Source organism: Muntiacus reevesi, chromosome 9 (assembly GCF_963930625.1).
Source record: "Muntiacus reevesi chromosome 9, mMunRee1.1, whole genome shotgun sequence".
Lineage (NCBI taxonomy): Eukaryota > Metazoa > Chordata > Mammalia > Artiodactyla > Cervidae > Muntiacus > Muntiacus reevesi.
In genome coordinates this window covers 27,279,988-27,299,871 of record NC_089257.1, presented here as the reverse complement: position 1 = coordinate 27,299,871, position 19,884 = coordinate 27,279,988, and the positions used below count along the sequence as shown (strand labels likewise).

General features: G+C 40.1%; 2 protein-coding genes across 3 annotated transcripts in view; both read right to left on the bottom strand.

The window, feature by feature from the left end:
- FBXO3 (F-box protein 3) overlaps positions 1-16,949 on the bottom strand; it is a 33,263-nt gene extending 16,314 nt beyond the window's left edge. The window contains exons 1-3 of the mRNA XM_065943967.1: positions 16,799-16,949; positions 12,748-12,837; positions 10,292-10,455 (exon numbers count right to left, since the gene is read on the bottom strand). Of these exons, the coding sequence (XP_065800039.1) occupies positions 10,292-10,455; positions 12,748-12,837; positions 16,799-16,902 (358 nt within the window). The 5' untranslated portion in view covers positions 16,903-16,949. The remainder of the gene's footprint in view (positions 1-10,291; positions 10,456-12,747; positions 12,838-16,798) is intronic.
- CD59 (CD59 molecule (CD59 blood group)) overlaps positions 1-19,884 on the bottom strand; it is a 202,376-nt gene that overhangs the window by 46,758 nt on the left and 135,734 nt on the right. The gene's annotated exons all lie outside the window — the stretch shown is intronic.

Below are 19,884 nucleotides of genomic sequence, written 5' to 3'. Positions count from 1 at the left end.
AACCATTACATCACTTTAGACTGGCTCTGACATTTGAAGCATTTGAGCAAGCAAATCCCTCAGTTTCCTCTCCAGGGAGAAAGCACTAGCATTAAGTAAAATATGGAATGGCAGGCACCAATGAAATCCACATTAATTTTTCACATTACACTGCAAACTTAAGAGCATAGCTCATTTTTCTTAATCTAATAAACTTCTCTATTTAAAAAAACTCTCCAGAAGTCCTCTATAACAGATGTTGTTCAAGAGTCTTCACCAAGCTTCTCAATGAGGAATACAGGACTTAGGTGTGGTTCATTCTAGGAGGACATTACCTAGCATTTGATTTTCATGTTTGTAAGCCTGCCACATAAACTAGCTTCAAAAAGTATCATTACGGGGAGGGAGGTGGGAGGGGGGATCGGGATGGGGAATACATGTAACTATATGGCTGATTCATGTCAATGTATGACAAAACCCACTGAAATGTTGTGAAGTGATTGGCCTCCAACTAATAAAATAATATTAAAAAAAAAAAAAAAAATTAAAAAAAAAAAAAAGTATCATTACAAATACCAAGAGAAGAGAATCACTCCCAGCAATGGCCCACCAGGCTACTGGGCCAAACCTTCTGCTTAGAAGTAGAAAAACTGAACAGAATATTGGTTTCAAGGTTTTTGGAGAACCTCAAAGGCAGTGAGAACCAGCAGGGTCTGGGCTGGGGGAGGCTGGTCCAGAACAGAGAAACTGAGAGTTTGGTCAGGCCATTGGAGCTACCTTGTCTTTGAGGCAACCACCAATTCTGAAAGCAAACACAAAGCTGGGAAACTGAGCAAAGCCTTTAGCATTATCACAGGGCTGAGAATTTTCCAAAATTGATGAAAACAACTCAAGAAGCACTGTAAGTACAAAGAAAATCATTATCTAGACACATTACTGGAAAACTGCTGAAAATCAAAGACAAAGAGAAATCTTAAAAGCAACCAGAGAAGGGGGAAAAGCCACAGTCACTTTCAGAGGAATGACAGTTAAGATGGAGAGCTAAATTATCTACAGAACAACAGAAGCTAGAGTAGAATCTTCAAGTGCTGGGGAAAAAAAAAAACACCACCACCTGCTGACTAGAATTCTATATTCAGTCAATTTATACTTCAGAAGTGAAGATGAAATAAATACATTTTTCAACCAGAAAAAAAAAAAAACCTGAAAATATTCAGCAGTTGCAGTCCCTCATTAAAAAAAAGAATACTAACAAGAATTCTTCAGGCAGAAGAAAACCCCAGATGAAAGCATGAAGATACAGGAAGAAATAAAGGGCAACTAGAAGAGGTAAATATGGAGGTAAATCTAAAATAATATTGAACATATAAAATAGTAATAATGTTTTCAAAGATATAAAATATGTTGAAAACTAAAACCATAAAACTATAATACAAAAGATAAGAGGGAGGTAATTGAAATTAAAGTATTTTAAGGATCTTTCATTGTTCAGGAAGTGTAAAAGTATTAATTTACAATAGGCTTCAATCATGTCATATATACATATTTTAATTTCTAGACTAATCACTAAAAGAAGTTAAATAAGAAAGGAAAGGAGGTATGGAATAAAAGATAATTAAGAAGAATGCAAAAAAAGGAAAACCTGCTTAGGTGGCACCATTAAAAAGTAGAAACAAGGTATGCACACATGCCTGCTCAGTCGCTCAGTCATATCCAACTCTTTGCAACCCCAAGGACTGTAGCCCACCAGGCTCCTCTGTCCACGGGATTCTCCAGGCAAGAGTGCTGGAGTGGGCTGCCATGCCCTCCTCCAGGGGATCTTCCTGACCAAGGGATCAAACTGTGTCTCCTGCATTGGCAGTGGATTCTTCACCACCGAACCACCTGGGCTTCCCAGCAACATAGTATATTTACATTCAAATGTATTAGTGATTATGTTAAATATAAACAGACTAAATAATCTAATTAAAAATCAGACTGACAGACCAGATGAAAAACAAAACACAATCATATACAAGAGGTACATCTTAAAGATGTAAACACAGAAAACTAAAATAGCTCTACTAAAATCATACAAAACAGACTTGAAGGCAAATAGCATTATTTGAGGTAATAGAGGACTTTCTGTAAAGGCAAAAAGGTTCACTACACAGGCATTATAACTTTAGTTTTGTACATCTAATAACACAGCTTCAAAATATATTTTTTAAATGACAGAATTAAAATGGAAAAAAAGATTATCTATAATTATAATGGGTATATTAGTTTTCTACTGCCACAATATTAGAAGTGTCAAGCAACACTCATTTACTATTTCACAGTTTCTGCAGGTCAGAATTCTGGGCATGACTCAATTAGATCTTCCGCTCAGGTCCCACAAGGCTGAAATCATGGTGTTAACTGGGGCTGGGGTTCTCTTCCAGACTCACTGGTTATTGGCAGAACTTGGTTCTTTGCAGTTGCAGGATTGAAGCTCTCTGCTGAGAAGTCATCTGCCATTCCCTATCAGCTGGCCCTCTCCACAACATGCCAATTGGCTTGCTCATGGCCAACAGGAGAGATACTCATGCTCTGAATCTCTCTGACTTCTGGAAGGGCCCAGTTCCTTTTAAGTTCCCTCTGGGTCAGGCTTGCTCAGGATAATTTCCCTTTTGTTTTTTAATTCAAAAACAACTAATTTTTGACTTTCATTACATTTGTATAACCCCTTTACCTTTTGTTGTATAATATGACCTAATCACAAGACTAAAATCAATTATATCCATAGTACCACTCATATTTAAGGCAAGGCAATCATTGTATCAGGCATGTACCACAAAGACGGGAATCTTGGAAACTTTCTCAGAACTCTGCCTACCACAGTAAGGAATTTTAACATATCTCTCTCAGTAATTAACAGAATAAGGAAACCAAAAACTTCATAAGAGTATAGATGATTGAATAAGAGTAATAGTTTTTGCCTAATTATATATATAGTACTAACTGGCAACAATGGCAAAAAATATATAGGAGAGATACATATTCTTTTCAAGTATACATGGAATATTTCCCAAGATAAATTATATGCTGGACACACAACAAATCACAATAAATTTCAAATGACTGAACTCATATAGAGTATATTCTCTGATCACAGTGGAATTAAAACATAAATTACATTTAAAAGATTACTAAAAAAGCCCCCAATGTTTGGAAATCAAGGAATACATTTCTACACAATCCATGGGTCAAAGAAGAAATCACAAAATATTTTGAACTGCATGTTAATGAAAACACAACATATTCAAACTTGTGGGATGAACTTAAAGCTATGTTTAAAGGGAAATTTATACACCTAAAGGGATTTGAAGAAAATTAGAAAGGCTGAAAAATCTATAATCTAAGTAATCATCTCAAGTCAGGAAAAAGTGACAATAAAGTAAACTCAAAGAGAAGTCAGCGAAATTAATGAAATAAGAAATAAGATATTAATATACAGAGGATTGACAAAGACAAAAGTCAGTTCTTTGAAAACATTAATAAAATTGATTAGCCCTTCCTAGCAAAACTGATCAAGAATAAGAGAGAAATAATAATATCAAATAATATCAGAAATGGAAAGGTGAAATCACTACTGATCCAGCGAGCATTACAAAGATAAGAGGATATTATGAAAAATTTTATAGCAATAAATTGGAAAATGTACATGAAGTACACAATTTCCTAGAAAAACACAACTTACCAAAACTGACATGAGACTAAGTAGAAAATCTGAGTAGTCCTAAATCTGATAAAGAAATTGAAATTTAATTTAAAACCTTCCCAGTGAAAACTCCAAGATTGAATAGCTTCACTGGTAATATTCTACTAATCATTTAAACAAGAAATAAGACCAAGCTTACATAAACTCTTCCAGGGAACAGAAAAAGAGGCAACACTTCCCGACTCGTTTTACAAGGGCAGCATCATCTTGATACCAAAACCTGACAAGAACATTGCAAGAAAGGAAAATTACAGGCCAAACTCTCTCATGAGCATAGATGTAAAAACCCCAAATACTAGCAAATCAAATCCAACAATATATAAAAAGGAAAAGATAATACATTCTAACCAAAGTAGTTTACTCCACGAATGCAAAACTGGTTTAACATTCAGAAAATCAATCAATGTAATTCAGAGCATTAACAGAATGAAGTAGAAAGGGATTTGACAAAATTCAATTATTCATTTAAAACACAAAAACAAAAAACCCTTTCCCCAAACTAGGATCTTAAGGGACTTCCTTCAATATGCTAAAGAGTATCTACTAAAAACCTATAGCAAACATCATCTTGTTGAAAGCTCTCCCTCTGCAGTTGGAAAGATAAGCATACTCACTATTAGCATTTCTACCCAATACTGCACTGAAGGCCTCAGCCAGTTCAATAAAGCAAGAAGAATAAAGAAATGACACATAGGGATTGGAAAGCTAGAAATAAAACCGTCATTCTACCTCCTCAAGGATATGCAAATTAAAATCACCATACACACACATTAGAAAGGCTAAAATAAAAACAACGACAACATTAAAGTGCTAGTCGGAATGTAAAGTGGTAAAACCGTTTTGGAAAATTAACAGTATTTTTTAAAGTTTAATGTAAGCATACTATACCACCCAACAAATGCGATCCTAGATATTTGCCTGATAGAAATATGCTCATAAGTACATCAAAAATGATTTAAAAACAGAAATAGAGTCACAGACGTAGAAAACAAACTTAGGACTGGGGGGCAGGGATAAATTGGGAGACTGGGATTGACATATACAGACTACTATACATAAAATAGATAACTAATAAGGACCTACTGTAAGGAACAGGGAACTCCACTCAACACTTGTAATGACGTACAAGGGAAAAGAATCTAAAAAAGAGTGGATATATGTATATGCATAACTGACTCCCTTTGCCATACAGCAGAAACTAACACAACATTTTAAATCAACTATGCCCTAATAAAAATTGCTTTAAAAATGATTTACAGTATTATTTATAATAGTCAAAGACTAGAAATAAACTATCCAGCAACAGTAGAATACATATATAAACTGTGGTCTAATCATATAATGGAATGTTTGTACCATAACAAAAATGAACAAAATACTGTTACACACAACACAACTGAATCTCACAAATGAAACAAATACTTTACACAAAATACACAGTTAATCATGCAAATTATATAAAGTTCAAAAGACAGAAAACTACTCAGTGGCATTAGCAATCAGGATAGTGGTTACCCCTGAGAAAAAGAGAGGGTTCTAGGTAATAATTCTACTTTATGACCTGAAGGGTGTTACAATGGGCAAGTTCACATTGCAACAGTTTACTGAGTTGTATACTTATGATCTGTGCACATTTCTTTGTTTATTTTTTATTTTTGATCTGTGCACATTTCTCTAGGTTGGTTAACATCACCAGTGATAGCCTGTGGATATCACACACCTCCAGCTATGTGATAAAAGAAACAGTTCACCTCAGTAGTAACCTGAAAACGCCGGAGTCCAATCTAATCGTGAGTAATACTTTAGACAAAGTCAGTCTGAGGGACATCCTGCAAAGTACCTGACCAGTACTGCTTCAAAGTCAAGGCTGTGAAAGATAAGGAAAGGCTGGGAAATCTCCACAGGCCAGAGGACAGTGAGGAGACACATGGCAACTAAATGAAAAAGGATCTGAAAGGCAACTGAGAAAGGATCCCACTGATGGAAAATCTGAGGAATTCCAAATAAAGTCCAGAGTTTAGGGAGCAGTAATGTGCCAGTGAAGACTTTAGTTTGACAAATGTCCCACGGGATGGTAAGTTAGGGGAAACTGAAGCTGGCTGAGGGGTTCACAGGAACTCTTTGTGCTATCTTTGTAACCGTCTTGTAATGTAAATTACTACAAAAAAGTTTATTTTTGTTAAAGTTCAGTATGAAAGTAAACAAGCCGAATAGCTATCTGAACCAGAAGTTGAATGAGAAAAAAATTACTAAAATTTATATGGTTAGTGCTACATGTTGGACATTTAACATGTAACATTAAGAAACCAAGCATTTCTTGCAAAGAGATAGCAAGACAGAAAAAAATAAAATAAAATGACAACAAGGAAACATGGTGAAAGACAAATATAAGGAAATATGTTTTAGAGGGGCATCCTACTCTGACAGAATTTGGAAGCCAGACAGACCAGGGTCAAATCTCAGTTCTACCAATTACGGCTGGCCCTCTGTATCCACGGTTGTGGAACACAAGGATACAAAGCGTCAACTATGGAACTTGAGCATCTTTGGATTTCGATATCCTCAGTGAGCCCTGGAACCAATCCCTTGTGGATACCATGGTATGACTAGACTGACTGTGATCTCTGGCAAGTTATTTCACCTCTTTAATCCGGTTTCCTCCTCTGCAAAATAGAAGATGATAACCACCTACAGAGAATTAGAGAGAGGATTAAGTAACTTTCAAGTATTTAATAAATACTTGAAATACTAATAAAGTGCTTTCCTGGCCCCCAGCCTATTTGCATGAGGAAGCGGTGAAAAAATTACTAGGAGCCAAGAGGCCTAGAGTTCTAGAGTTTCTCTCTGTTCCTCACCAGCTATAGGACCCTGCATGAGTCACCTAAAGTCTCGGAGACTGTTCCTTTACCTACAAAAAGAAAAGGGCTGTTATAAATCAGAGATCCACAAACTACAGCCTGCAGGCCAAATGCCGCCTACTTCCCTAAATAAAGCTTTCTTGGAACACTGCCACACCCATTTGTTGTTGAATTGTCTATGGCGGCTTTCCCACAATAGCAGAGCTCAACAGCTGTCACAAAGGCCATCTACCTATCAAAGCCTAAAATATTTACTAGCTGGTCATTTAAAGAAAAAGTCTGCTAATCCTTGGTCAAAATGATCTCTAAGAAGTCCCTGGACTCAAAAAATGTTAAGTCAACATTTAAAGTTAATATGAACTTCAAAGACACATGATATATACCATTAGACAGATTGCAGCCGGGAACTTCCAGATGTACAAGTTGATTTTAGAAAAGGCAGAGGAACTAGAGATCAAATTGTCAACATCTTTTGATCATTGAAAAAGCAAAGAGAAATTCAGAAAAAGATCTTACTTCTACTTCATTGACTACGCTAAAGCCTCTGACTGCATGGATCACAACAAACTGTGGAAAATTCTTCAAAAGATGGGAATACCGGACCACCTTACCTGCCTCCTGCAAAACCTGTGTGCAAGTCAAGAAGCAACAGTTAGAACTGAACATGGAAGTTCCAAATTGGGAAAGGAGTACGTCAAGGCTGTATATTGTCACCCTGCTTATTTAACTTATATGCAGAGTACATCATGTGGAAAGCAGGCTGGACGAAGCACAAGCTGGAATCAAGATTGCTGGGAGAAATATCAATAAACTCAGATATGCAGATGACACTACCCTTATGGCAGAAAGCAAAGAGGAACTGAAGAGCCTCTTGATGAAGGTGAAAGAGGAGAGTGAGAAAGCTGGTTTAAAACTCAACATTCAAAAAACAAAAGACCATGGCATCTGGTTATCACTTCATGGTAAATAGATGGGGAAACAATGAAACCAGTGACAGACTTTATTTTCTAGGGCTCCAAAATCACTGTGGATGGTGACTGCAGCCATGAAATTAAAAGACACTTGTTCCTTGGAAGAAAAGCTATGAAAAACCTAGATAGCATATTAAAAAGTAGAGATATAACTTTGCCTACAAAGGTCCATCTAGTCAAAGCTATGGTTTTTCCAGTAGCCATGTATGGATGTGAGAGCTGGACAATAAAAATGGCTGAGTGAGGAAGAAATGATGCTTTCAACTGTGGTGCTGGAGAAGACTCTTGAGAGGCCCTTGGACTGCAAGGAGAGCCAACCAGTCAATCCTAAAAGGAATCAACCCTGAATATTCATTGGAAGGTCTGATGCTGAAGCTGAAACTCCAAAACTTTGGCCACCTGATGCGAAGAGCCGACTCACTGGAAAAGATCCTAATGCTGGGAAAGATTGAAGGCAGGAGGAGAAGGGGACGACAGGGGACGAGATGGTTGGATGGCATTATTGACTCAGTGGACATGAGTTTGAGCAGACTCTGGGAGATGGTGAAGGACAGGGAAGCCTGGCATGCTGCAGTCATGGGGTCACGAGTCAGACATGACTGAGTGACTGAACAACAACATGCCAGGATACTATAATTTCAAGATACTTAATAAAAATTTTCCCAAGCCCAGTGCCTATCTGCTTTCCAAGTTTCCTATCTGTAATCTCCCTACCTTTGAAATTGAGTCAGGGACTATGGCCCCTGAGATGAATAGCTAAGTTCCTGACTCAGTCCTAAAACTCAAAGGTCTACATGAATAGAACCCCCAATTTTCTAGATTTCAGAGCATTTGTCCTATTCCAATTCATAGCAAAGATCCCAGAGAACTGGCATCTGGGAGTAAAACAGGGGCTGTTAAGGAATTCTCTGACAACCTCACCTACAACTACTAAGAACACAACCGTGAGCAGGGAACCTGGGAATACCAACTGAGTGCCCCACTAAGAAACTATAAAAGAGAAAAGGAAGAGGCTGCTATGTACCCTTAGTTTCTTCCTTTCCTGGTAGCTCCGTGCCTCAAAGGAGAACAACAAATATATTCTCATAGTCCAAATACCCTAATATTAGACTAGCTCTCTAAGAGTCCTAAGATAATCTGAACAGAATAGGTCCTCTCTTCCTTCAACAGCTGTGAAGACCACAGCTCTGGAATCAGTCCTGTATTCAAATGCTGGCTCAGCCTTTGCTTTGTGATGGCAAACAACTTAAGATTTTTTTGCCTCAGGTAACTCACCTATAAAATGAGAATAGTAATTACCTACCTCATAGGATTTTGGCAATTTAAATGGAATAATACACAGTACTTAGCTTAGCGCCTAGCTTTGTGTTTAACAAATACTAGCTACTGCATGCTTGCTTCATGCTAAATCACTTCAGTCACACAGGACTCTTTGAGACCCCATGGACTGTAGCCCGCCAAGCTCCTCTGTCCATGGGATTCTCTAGGCAAGAACACTGGAGTGCGTTGCTATTTCCTCCTCCAGGGGATCTTCTCAACCCAGGGATCAAACCTGCATCCCTTACATTTCCTGCATTAGTAGGCAAGTTCTTTACCACTAGCGCCACCCAGGAAGTCCACTAACCCTTACATATTTTACATATCACCACCAAATTACCTATTTTCAATTATTTTCCTCTTGAAATTTTTCAACCCCATACGAAGCAGATGATATTTTTCTTTTCTTTCAAGAAAAGAAACTAATAAAAATATTAATCAAGGGTACTCTCCTTCAGAGCTCTACTGTCGCTACCAAATTATTCTTTCTTCTACTTCCTTGTAATTCAGTTTTAAGTAACTCATCATGCGATCATGACTGTATGAAATTCATATTTGCATGGGAAAGTACAGCAGAAATATGAAATGTAAAAGGAAAGCTTTTTCAAAAGAGACCTCAGTTCAAAAGGAATACGTTTGAGAAGAACTAATTCCAATTTCAGCTTAGCAAAACCAAAACACATATAAAATTCCTTTTAGTGGAAAAAAACTGAAAAAAATTGGAGGTTAAAGCAGATAAGTAGCACCTCCAATCCATTTATGTATTTCTTGGGCATAAATTTAAAAATCAAAGTAATGGGAAATAGCCTGTTAATATTTCTCGCCAAAATTGGACAATAATAGTATGGTAGACACAGCACAGATTCTGGGGTCAAATAAACCTCACTTCAAATCTTAGTTTCATTATTCTGTAAATGTCAAAATAGGGATGAAAGTTTTCCCCATTCTATTATGCTGCCCTTCAGATGCTTCAAAACCCAGTCTGTCAATATTTGGTCTTTCCTAATATCAGGCTGTCAAATAAACACTTAGTTGTACTGAAAACAGGGAAGAGGGTTGATAGAGCAGGCAATTCTTCAATTAAAAAAGAAAGTCTTTTCAAAGAAGTTACAACAGGTATCCTCAAGCAATTTTAGCATTACTAGTTTCTTTATGTAAAGCAAATGTAAAGATCAAATGAGCTCAGCCTTCCCTTCTAATAAAGAACCATGTGGCTGCTGAGGTAGGCAAAAATAGGGCAAGCACTGGAACCAGAGCCCTCTTAGCAAATCAGGCTTCTGGTTTCCTTGACCAAATGTGAGTGATGAATTACCGATAATGTTGGATTAGCACAGATCAGCATAGGAGATAGAAACCCAAAGTTATTTAACCTACTTATACTAGAGTAACTAAAATGAAGAAGGGAGACCCTGCATTCCCAATACCTTTCAGAGATAAAACCATCCGAGGACATCTGGGTTCCAGGTATTTCTTGAGATCATCCCAGGCCTTTTTAATAGCAGCGTAATGGTCAATATATCTTCCTACATCAGAGTAAGTATCAATGAAGAGGGATTTCCAACACTGGTTCTTCTGTGTTTTCTCTTCCCTAAATAGATTTAAAAAATAAAATTAAAAATCTTTCATAATGAAATTAGCATATATTTTAGACACTTATCAACATACTTTATTGGGAATCTGTGGCTACTTTTGTCTTCCGTTTCATTTATTTTAACTACAAATGAAGACTAGATAATAAACAGTGACACATACATCAAAATATTTAACAAGTTATTCCTGGAATAGTGGGATTATGAGTCACTTATTTTTTTACTTTCTATTTATTATTTTTGTTAAGTTTTCTAATCCTTAATAAGATACAATATGAATAACATATGGGATATGAATTTCTTTTTTTGGGGGGGGATATGAATTTCAACTTACTCCTAAAAACATACCAATTGTAAAATTTTAAAATATATATTTGGCTTTTCTATTTTAGAGAACATTTAGAAACAAATGATAGGCTATATTAATCTAATTTATCTACACTGGATTAACCAGAGAATCAATACAGCACAGCAAAGGAATCAAAATTCAACATTTCTGTTTGGTACAATTCCACAGACATTTACTGTCTATTTAGCCACTGAGGACACTGAAAATAATGCACATTTTTTGCCTTCAAAGAATGTAGTCTAATTAGGGAGAAAAAGTGAAATATAAATTTAAGAGTCAGAAGTGGGAGAGGATAAGGCAGCCAGAAAAAGTTTTAGGGTAACATACTAGCAGCTTGGACCTTATCCTGCAGTGATTAGAGAGCCACTGAAGAGCTGTAACGGGGCAGTGAGAAGAGTGGACCTGCGGCTGTGGTTTGGGAGGGGTGTATACTAGAGGTTCAGAGACCGGCTGGAAAGGTTCTGCAGCAGTCCTGGAAAGGGATGACGAACGGAACTAAAGCTGTGGTGGCTAAATGGAATGAGAAGAAAGATTCAAGAAACATATAGGGGCTAAAATCAGAAAGGCTTGATCACTAAATGAAGGGAGGGAGAGAAGGAGATAAGAGGCGTAGGATGATTCCTCTCTCTGGCTTGGATGCCAGGATGGATGGTACTGCTATGACGGCAGGAATGCAGGAGGGTCAGGTTTAGGGATGGGGAGAAGAACAACTCAGGGTGTTGTATGTACATATGTGTGTGCTTTTGGGGGTGAGGGGAGTGGTAGGAAGGAAGTAACCTTTTATTCATCTAAGTAATACACATATTATTAAAACTAAAAAGTACCAAAGAACTTATAACGAAAAGCAAAGCAATCTCCTAAGTCAACTCCTCAAAGGAAACTTTAGTTACTTCTGGAAGGTATCTCTATAATTCTAAATGCTTATTCCTCCAGCTGTTTTTTTAACTTTTTAAATTTCTGGCCGCACTGAGTCTATGCTGCGTCTGGGCTTTCTATAGTTGAGGTGAGCGGGCCCCTCTCTAGCTGTGGTGTGACGGCTTCGCATTGCAGCGCCTTCTCTTGTTGCAGAGCACAGACTCTCGAGCACATGGGCTTCAGCAGTTGTGGCAAGTGGCCTCAGGAGTTGCAGCACGCAGGCTCAGTAGTTGTGGCACTTGGGCTCCACAGCAAGTGGGATCTTCTTGGACCAGGGATTGAACCCATGTCCCCTACGTTGGCTGGCAGATTCTTAACCACTGGATCACTAGGGAAGTCCCTATTCCTCTAGTTCTTGATTTATCAATTTTATATCTATCTACTGATACCCCAAAGAATCAATAAAAGGTCAGGATGAAGCAATACTTAAAACTCCTTCTTCCTCATTCTTTCTCCTCCCAATGTTTAGAGGCTCTGTTATTTTTAGTTCCACTCAATAGCTTAGCTTTGAATAATATTTTTAAACCTCTGTTTCTTGCTTCACCAACTTCAGTTACCACCTGATTCCCCTCAACCTAAGAAAAAGATATTTGCAATCCTACCCTTTTTTTTCCCACCTTTTCCAACTCCCACCTTCTGTCATCTACACTTTTCTTCTATCAAATTAATTAAAATTTATTGAATTCAGTGAACCCTGTGGGTCATCCAGTGGAAAGGCCCAGCAGACAGTTATGCAAACAAATCTGGGGTTCAATGGCAATGTCTGGGGTGGACACTCAGGTTTGGGAGTTAGAAGTATACAAGTCATCTCTACAAACTGCAGCAGTGCATGCAGGAGACTTCACAGAGGGAGAAGAGCAGTCAGTCAAGGACAGAAGCTTGGAGAACACCTGCTTTTCCTGGCAGGCACAAGAAGAGCCATCAAAGGTGTTAAAGAGGCAAGGCTTAGAGAGGAGAATCAGGATAGACTAGCACTAGTGAAAGCCAAGAGCCCAATTTCAAGAATACATGTTCCCCAAATACTCACTCGGATATCAGCCAGTATTTTTTGCAATGTCTTCTCCACAGCGGATCATGACTTGAGAGCTGGCTGAGTCTTCGACTGACATAGCAACAGCTAGCAGTAATCAGATTCAGGGTTAGTATAAAAGAAAACAAGAAAGCAATTTAGAAATGAAGATGAAAATAGTCAATGTTCTGTTTTGTTCCTTTTGCTTTTCTTCCACTATCTACCCTTATAACTGCAAAACAGTATTTTCTAAAACCTGTTTAACGTGTTAGCTAGTATAATTACCTTGTTGAGTGGTGAAATCTTAACTATTTGAGTTCACAAACACACTGCAAAATGTCTACAATTTTAATTTTCACACAAAAGTCTATGAAACATATAAACCATTGGAGTTATTTTAAATCAAAGAGTTTCCTATACTCATTATTGGGGCCATAATCATCTCTACAAATAGAAATATTACTCAGATGTGAACAGTGTTTTTTCTTTTTAAGATCTGTGAGACATTTGATATTAAATACACAGGGCTTCTGTTTGTTCTAATTTTTTTTCTTAACAGGAATATGTAGCCAAAAACACTTTTCCATTAGAGAAATTATTGGAAAACCAACTTATAGAAGATGTTAGATTCACAACAGTTCTGATTCAATTTCCACAGCTATTCAACTTAGTGTCAACTGCTCAAAAATATGAAATATTAGAAACAATTTTCTTATTACATAAAGATTTCTAACACAATAGTGCTTGATTCCTGTAAATCCTTCCCTATGTAATTAATTCAAAAAAGAATGAACTTAAGATTTAAAAAAATGGATTTCTATCCTTTCAGAAGGGAAATTACAAGTTAGAGAAAGTAGGTAGGTATTAAAAGATTTTACTTGGGCAATAACTAATCAATTAAGGGAATCTTAAATCACAAAGGATTTGTCAAGGCCATGAGTGGGGCATGTTAAAAAACAACTGATGATAAACAGAGGAGGCTTTGTTCAGTTTTCAGATTTTACACAAACATCATTCTCATCCTTTTCAGCCACTCTCAGGAGACGCCCAAACTAACATTTGCAAAACTAGGAATCCCTCCAATTTTGTGAATTCAAGAGTCCCCTATCTCTTTTTTAGGTCCTTCTCCCTCAATATCCCAAGAGTTAAACAACATAAAAGAATCTCTGGAATGTGCACCAGAGGTGATTTTTGATGGACATCAAGGATGAAAACTACTGCCCTAGAGCTTCTGACTCAGTCAGCAGGGGGTGAAGTCTGTACCTCAGGCATGATATGTATATTTTTAAAGTGCAACATATAATTCTGATATGCAGTAAGACTCAAACTGTGCAGTTTACATTACACAATGATCCCAATAGACTAATCAATCCAACCCAAATGGGTGGGACACTTAAAAAATCTGGGCTACATACTACAGAAAAGAAGTCACAGAAACTTCTGTGGAAAAAATTCGAAGGCATTTGTGTCAACTTGTTTGGGCTAAGGGATGCCCAGATAGCTGATTAAACACTATTTCCTGATGTGTCTGTAAGATGGTGCCAGAAAAGATGAGCCTTCGAACTGGCGGACTAAATGAGCCAAACAGCCCTCCCCAATACAGGTGGGCATCATCCGATCCATCAAGGGCCTGAATAGAACAAAGAGGCAAAGGAAGGTTGGATTTGCTCTCTGCCTGACCACTAATGTGGGACACTGATCTTATCCCGCCTTTGGCACTCGTGGTTCTCAGGCTTTTAGACCCAGACTGGAATCACTTCTCCAGCTCCCTTCAAACTATACCACCAGCTTTCTTGGGTCTCCACCTTCCACATGGCAGCCTATAGGAAAGAGCCTCTACAATTCATGAGCAAAAACCTTAAAATAAGCCACACACATACATATTGGTTCTTCTTCCTTCAAGAACCCTGACTAATACAGTATTCAACTCAGTTTACTTCTACAAACATTTATAGAGGGATCATGTCACTTTTGTTTAAAACTTTGATTATGACCTAAAACATTTATAATAAATCTGAACTCCTCACCTTGTTTTACAAGGTCCTTCATGATCTCACCAGTCTCTGCTCAGCCTCTCTGCCTGTGAGTCACACCCTACCTCCTGCAACACCAGTCTCCTAGCTTTTCCAACAGGCTCTGCTATCCTTCAGTCAGCTCCTGAAAACACCGTTCCTTCTGCTAGGACTGTTCTATGCTGTCTATCATATATGGCAGCTCCTTCCAGTCTGAATCAGCTCCTTAACAGAGTCACTGATTCATTTCCTTCATAGCACATAGCAGCTCTTGTAATTATGCACTTGCTTGTTCTCCATCTTGTCCACTAGACTGTAAGAGCTTATAAGAGCGTCCTTATGTGTCTTGTTCACTATTGTTTCCCCAGCATTTAATAGGCTGGCACACAGAAACACTCAAAAAAACAAAAGCAAAAACCTGTTGAATAAATGGCAACTACAAAGACAAACAACACAGTCTTTATATTTGAGAAATGCACAATCTATCTGGTGTGGTCAATGAACTCTGCAGTGGGAGGATGAAAGGTAGAGACTGGACTCAGGAGAAGGGGTCTTAAAGGAATTCCATCTCGCTAGGATGAGAACAGGGGAGCATGGCATTCCAGGCAAGGTCAAGAGATTAAGCCACAGAACAAAAAAAGCACAAGTGTGGTATGCTGGCTGAGGTCAATTTGGCTAGAGTGGACTATGTCCAATAATAAGGGCCTTAAATGCTCCCTGAAGTTTAGGTTATAATCTGTAAATAACAAGGGGCATTACAAGATTTTTAGGATCTGTCTTAGAAAGATCACTCTGGGAGCAATGTAGCCCATTAGATCAAAAGAGTGTGTGTAGTGTTAGATTTCTAAAAGGCTATAGCAACACAATATTTCAGATGAAAGTTTGCAGCTGGAACAGACTTTTCCAAAGAAAAGACAAACTTTATTACAAGGGTGAGTAGAGAAAAATTTGTTTTCTAGAAAAATAAGTGTTACAGGTATTAATATACATAGCAGCCAGAAACTGGAGTTATGTCTCTGTCACCACTTAGCTAGACAAACCAACAGCTGCCACTAACTTCAAAAAAGCTGCAAGTCTACAAGGATCCCTGACAACACAGGGTACAGTCAGCAAACTGCTAGAATCCAATGGTTAATCAAACAAAACAAAACAAAACAAAACGAATCTCTCCTACCTATCCTTAAGAGGGCGACTTTGCCTCCTCTGCAAATATATATGGTGGCCCAAGAAAGAGGCATGCCACCAGCTGTCAAGGGTGTAAACAGCGCCATTTCTTCCACCATTCCAGGCAGTCCCAAGCGCTGAGGGAACCCAGCATTTAACAACCCCTACCAGCAATCGGTGTTTATTTTTGGAACAGAGGCCCGCAACTTGGGAAACCCAAAGCATACAGGAGGGAAGATGGTCACCTGTATCGCACCACCGGAAGTCAGTACCAAAACAAAATCCAACATGCAACCGTGAGGAGGAAGGCTGAAAACGAAACAATTACCCAGCAGAGAAGTCTGAAAGTGAACCTGCCAGATATAACGTTGCCGCAGAAGTCGTACCCCGGGGTGAGGGGGTCGCCCGGCTCCTCTCCCGCGTCCCACTGGCCCACTTTGGCGCCCGAGTCCGAAGGCCTCCGGCCCAGGCAGAGAGAGGAGAGTGCTCTGCCACCGGGACGGAGACTTTTTCAAAGCGGCCAAGGCTGCCGGAATCGGGCAGAGACGCCGGGGGTCCGGAGGTGCGGGCCGCGCGGGGGTCCGTGGGCCGGCAGCGGGGAGCAGTATCTCCCCGCTTACAACTGGGCCTCGCTGAGGCCCAGGAGAGAGGGCTCTTGTCGCTCCTCAGGCCTGGGCCCCGGACGCGAGGAAGACCTCAAGCCGGGGCCCCTTCCGCCGCGGTCTCACCCCGGCCCCCCGGGGGACCCTGCAGGATCAGGGTGGCCCTGGCGTCACCTTCTAGCTGACACCAGAGTCCAGGTTCAGTCGGCGAGCCGGGCCCCCGTCCTTCCTGCCTTACGCCTCCTCCCTTACCCGCGACCCCCACCCCTGCCATGTGCCTCGTCCCATTACTTGATTAGGTCCCGGTAGTCCAAGAAGGATAAGATGAGGAGCAGGGGGTCGGTGGGCAGCGATTCTAGGGTCAGGGGCGCCGACTCGGTATCCACGGCCGCCATCTTGCCTGGCCCGGTGCAGGCCTGGCCACGCCCCGGCCACGCCCCGGCCACGCCCCCTCCTCCACAGCCCGCGCCGCTCCCCCGCCACCGGCACAGGTTTGTTATGTAATCTACAGGAGAGCAGGATAGCCCCGCCCACAGGGCGGCCCGATAGGCGGCTCCCTGGAAGGCTCCGCCTTCTGCCTTGCAGGCCGAGCGCGCGTGCCTCGGGATCCCGCTCACCCAAGGTACTCTAGCTCTGCCGGGTGGCCCCTGTACTCTCCCTTAGGTCCCCGGGCTCCCTCCTCCCATTCCGATCCCTAAACTTGCCCAGTCCGGACCTCTTTGAGAGTTTATTACCAAATTTGATTGGGTCACTCTCACCCCTCACGAGAAATTTTACATTCGCTATCCTTGAAGCGTGACCTCAAATCTCACAGTAAATTCTCTCTCTGCCTTTGGCCCCCAAATCCATTGTTTCTCTTCGTTTTCCGACCGAGAAATCCTTCGTTTCTCTCTTTAGCCTCCTTGGCCCGGCGTGTCGCTTACACACAGCAGGAGCCTTGTCCACTCTGTAGGCGGCAGAGTTGGGGATCAACTAGAGGCGCCGGTGGAAGGCTCTTCTTCCAAACTAAGGAAATGGTCATCGAGGGCATAATTTTAAGCCCCTCCCAAGTAAAAGGTGCATAGGGTCTGAATCTATTTGGTGCTCCCAATTTGGTCATCACGGTTGTTTGGAATGCAAGTGTATAATAATTTCTTTCTTTTTTTTTTTTTTGCCAAGATTTATTTTCAGAGGGTTAGGTACTTAAGATGTGAAGGGGGGGTTGAGGCCTCAATGGGCTTGGTTGAAGCACTGATGGTCACTCTTTAGCTTTGACAAGAAGGTATTAAAGTGGAGATGGGAGACATGTCCTGGACTGTGAGCTAAGGAACAGATCACTTAGCAGATTTCTTCTTTTCTGTTTCTTTCCCAATGCAATGTGGTGTAAAGAGCTTGAGGGAGTTCAGTCAGACCTGGACTTCATACATCTGTTGTTTACTAGAAGTGGAATGGTGAGCTAGTTAATTATGCCTAAGTTCTATGAGCCTGTTTTCATGCATGCATGCTCACTGGCTTCAGTCATGTCCAACTTTTTGCAACCCTATGGACTGCAACCAGCCTCGCTCCTCTGTCCAGGGGATTCTCCAGGCAAGAATACTTGAGCAGATTGCCATGGGGGGAATCTTCCTGACCGGGGATCAAACCCAGGTCTCTTGCATCTCCTGCAGGCAGATTCTTTACCGCCGAGTTACTAGGAAAGCCCATGTAATTGTTTACTCAGCTCTACCATCTGTTCCCTAAAGTGGTTTATGGATACCCATAAAGATTTGTGTAAACGACTGGCTAGATATTAAAAAATGTTAATTTTTTAACAACCTGTACAAGCCTGTACATCCATCCATCACCAAGTTTTACAATCTTTGCCACATTCTGCAGAAAGTTGCCTACTCTTTGGAAAAGCAGAAATGATTCTCCCCTTCCCATCCCACCCCCCTCCCCAACAACAAAATACTCCATTTCCTCAATTCGCCATGCCATTTAGTGGTTCAGTTCATTTTATTCAGTTCATTTAGTTCAGTTGCTCAGTCATGTCCAACTCTTTGCAACCCCACGCACTGCAGCACGCCAGGCTTCCCTATCACCAGCTCCCAGAGCTTGCTCAAACTCGTGTCCATCAAGTTGGTGATGCCATCTAGCCATCTCATCCTCTGTCATCCCCTTCTCCTCCTGCCTTCTATCTTTCCCCGCATCAAGGTCTTTTCTAATGAGTCACATCAGATGCCAAAGTATTGGAGTTTCAGCTTCAGCATCAGTCCTACCAATGAATATTCAGGGTTGATTTCTTTTAGGATTGACTGGTTTGATCTCCTTGCAGTCCAAGGGACTCTCAAGAGTCTTCTCCAACACCATAGTTCAAAAGCATCAATTCTTCTGTGCTCAGTTTCCTTTATTGTCCTACATTCACATCCATACATGACTACTGGAAAAACCATAGCCTTTTTCTCTATACAGACCTTTGCTGGCAAAGTAACATCTCTACTTTTTAATATATTGTCTAGGTTTGTCATAGCTTTTCTTCCAAGGAACAAGTGTCTTTTAATTTCATGGCTGCAGTCACCATCTGCAGTGATTTTGAAGCCCAAGTAAATCAAATCTCTCACTGGTTCCATTGTTTTCCCATCTGTTTGCTATGAAGTGATGGGACAGGATGCCATGGTCTTCATTTTTTGAATGTTGAGTTTTAAACCAGCTTTCTCACTCTTCTCTTTCACCTTCATCAGGAGGCTCTTTAGATCTTCGCTTTCTGCCATAAGGGTGGTGTCATCTGCATATCTGATGTTATTGATATTTCTCCCAGCAATCTTGATTCCAGCTTGTGCTTCATCTAGCCCGGCATTTCACGTGATGTACTCTGCATATAAGTTAAATAAGCAGGGTGATAATATTACAGCCTTGACATACTCCTTTCCCAATTTAGAACCAGCCCATTGTTCCATGTCCAGTTCTAACTGTTGCTTCTTGACCTGCACACAAGTTTCGCAGGAGGCAGGTCAGGTGGTCAGGTATTCCCACCTCTAAGAATTTTCCACAGTTTGTTGTGATCCACACAGTCAAAGGCTTTAGTGGGGTGGAGAGGGAGGTGGGAGGGGGGATCGGGATGGGGAATACGTGTAACTATATGGCTGATTCATGTCAATGTATGACAAAACCCACTGAAATGTTGTGAAGTGATTGGCCTTCAACTAATAAAATAATATTTAAAAAAAAAAAAAGGCTTTGGTGTAATCAATGAAGTAGCAATATATGTTTTTCTGGAATTCTCTTGCTTTGTCTATGATCCAATGGATGTTGGCAACCATACCATTAAGGCCTTATAATTATGGTTTTGTCTAATATTTATAACCCCTTTCCTCCCCCACTCCCACTGTATTAATTGTGTTTTTTATATTCTGTATCTT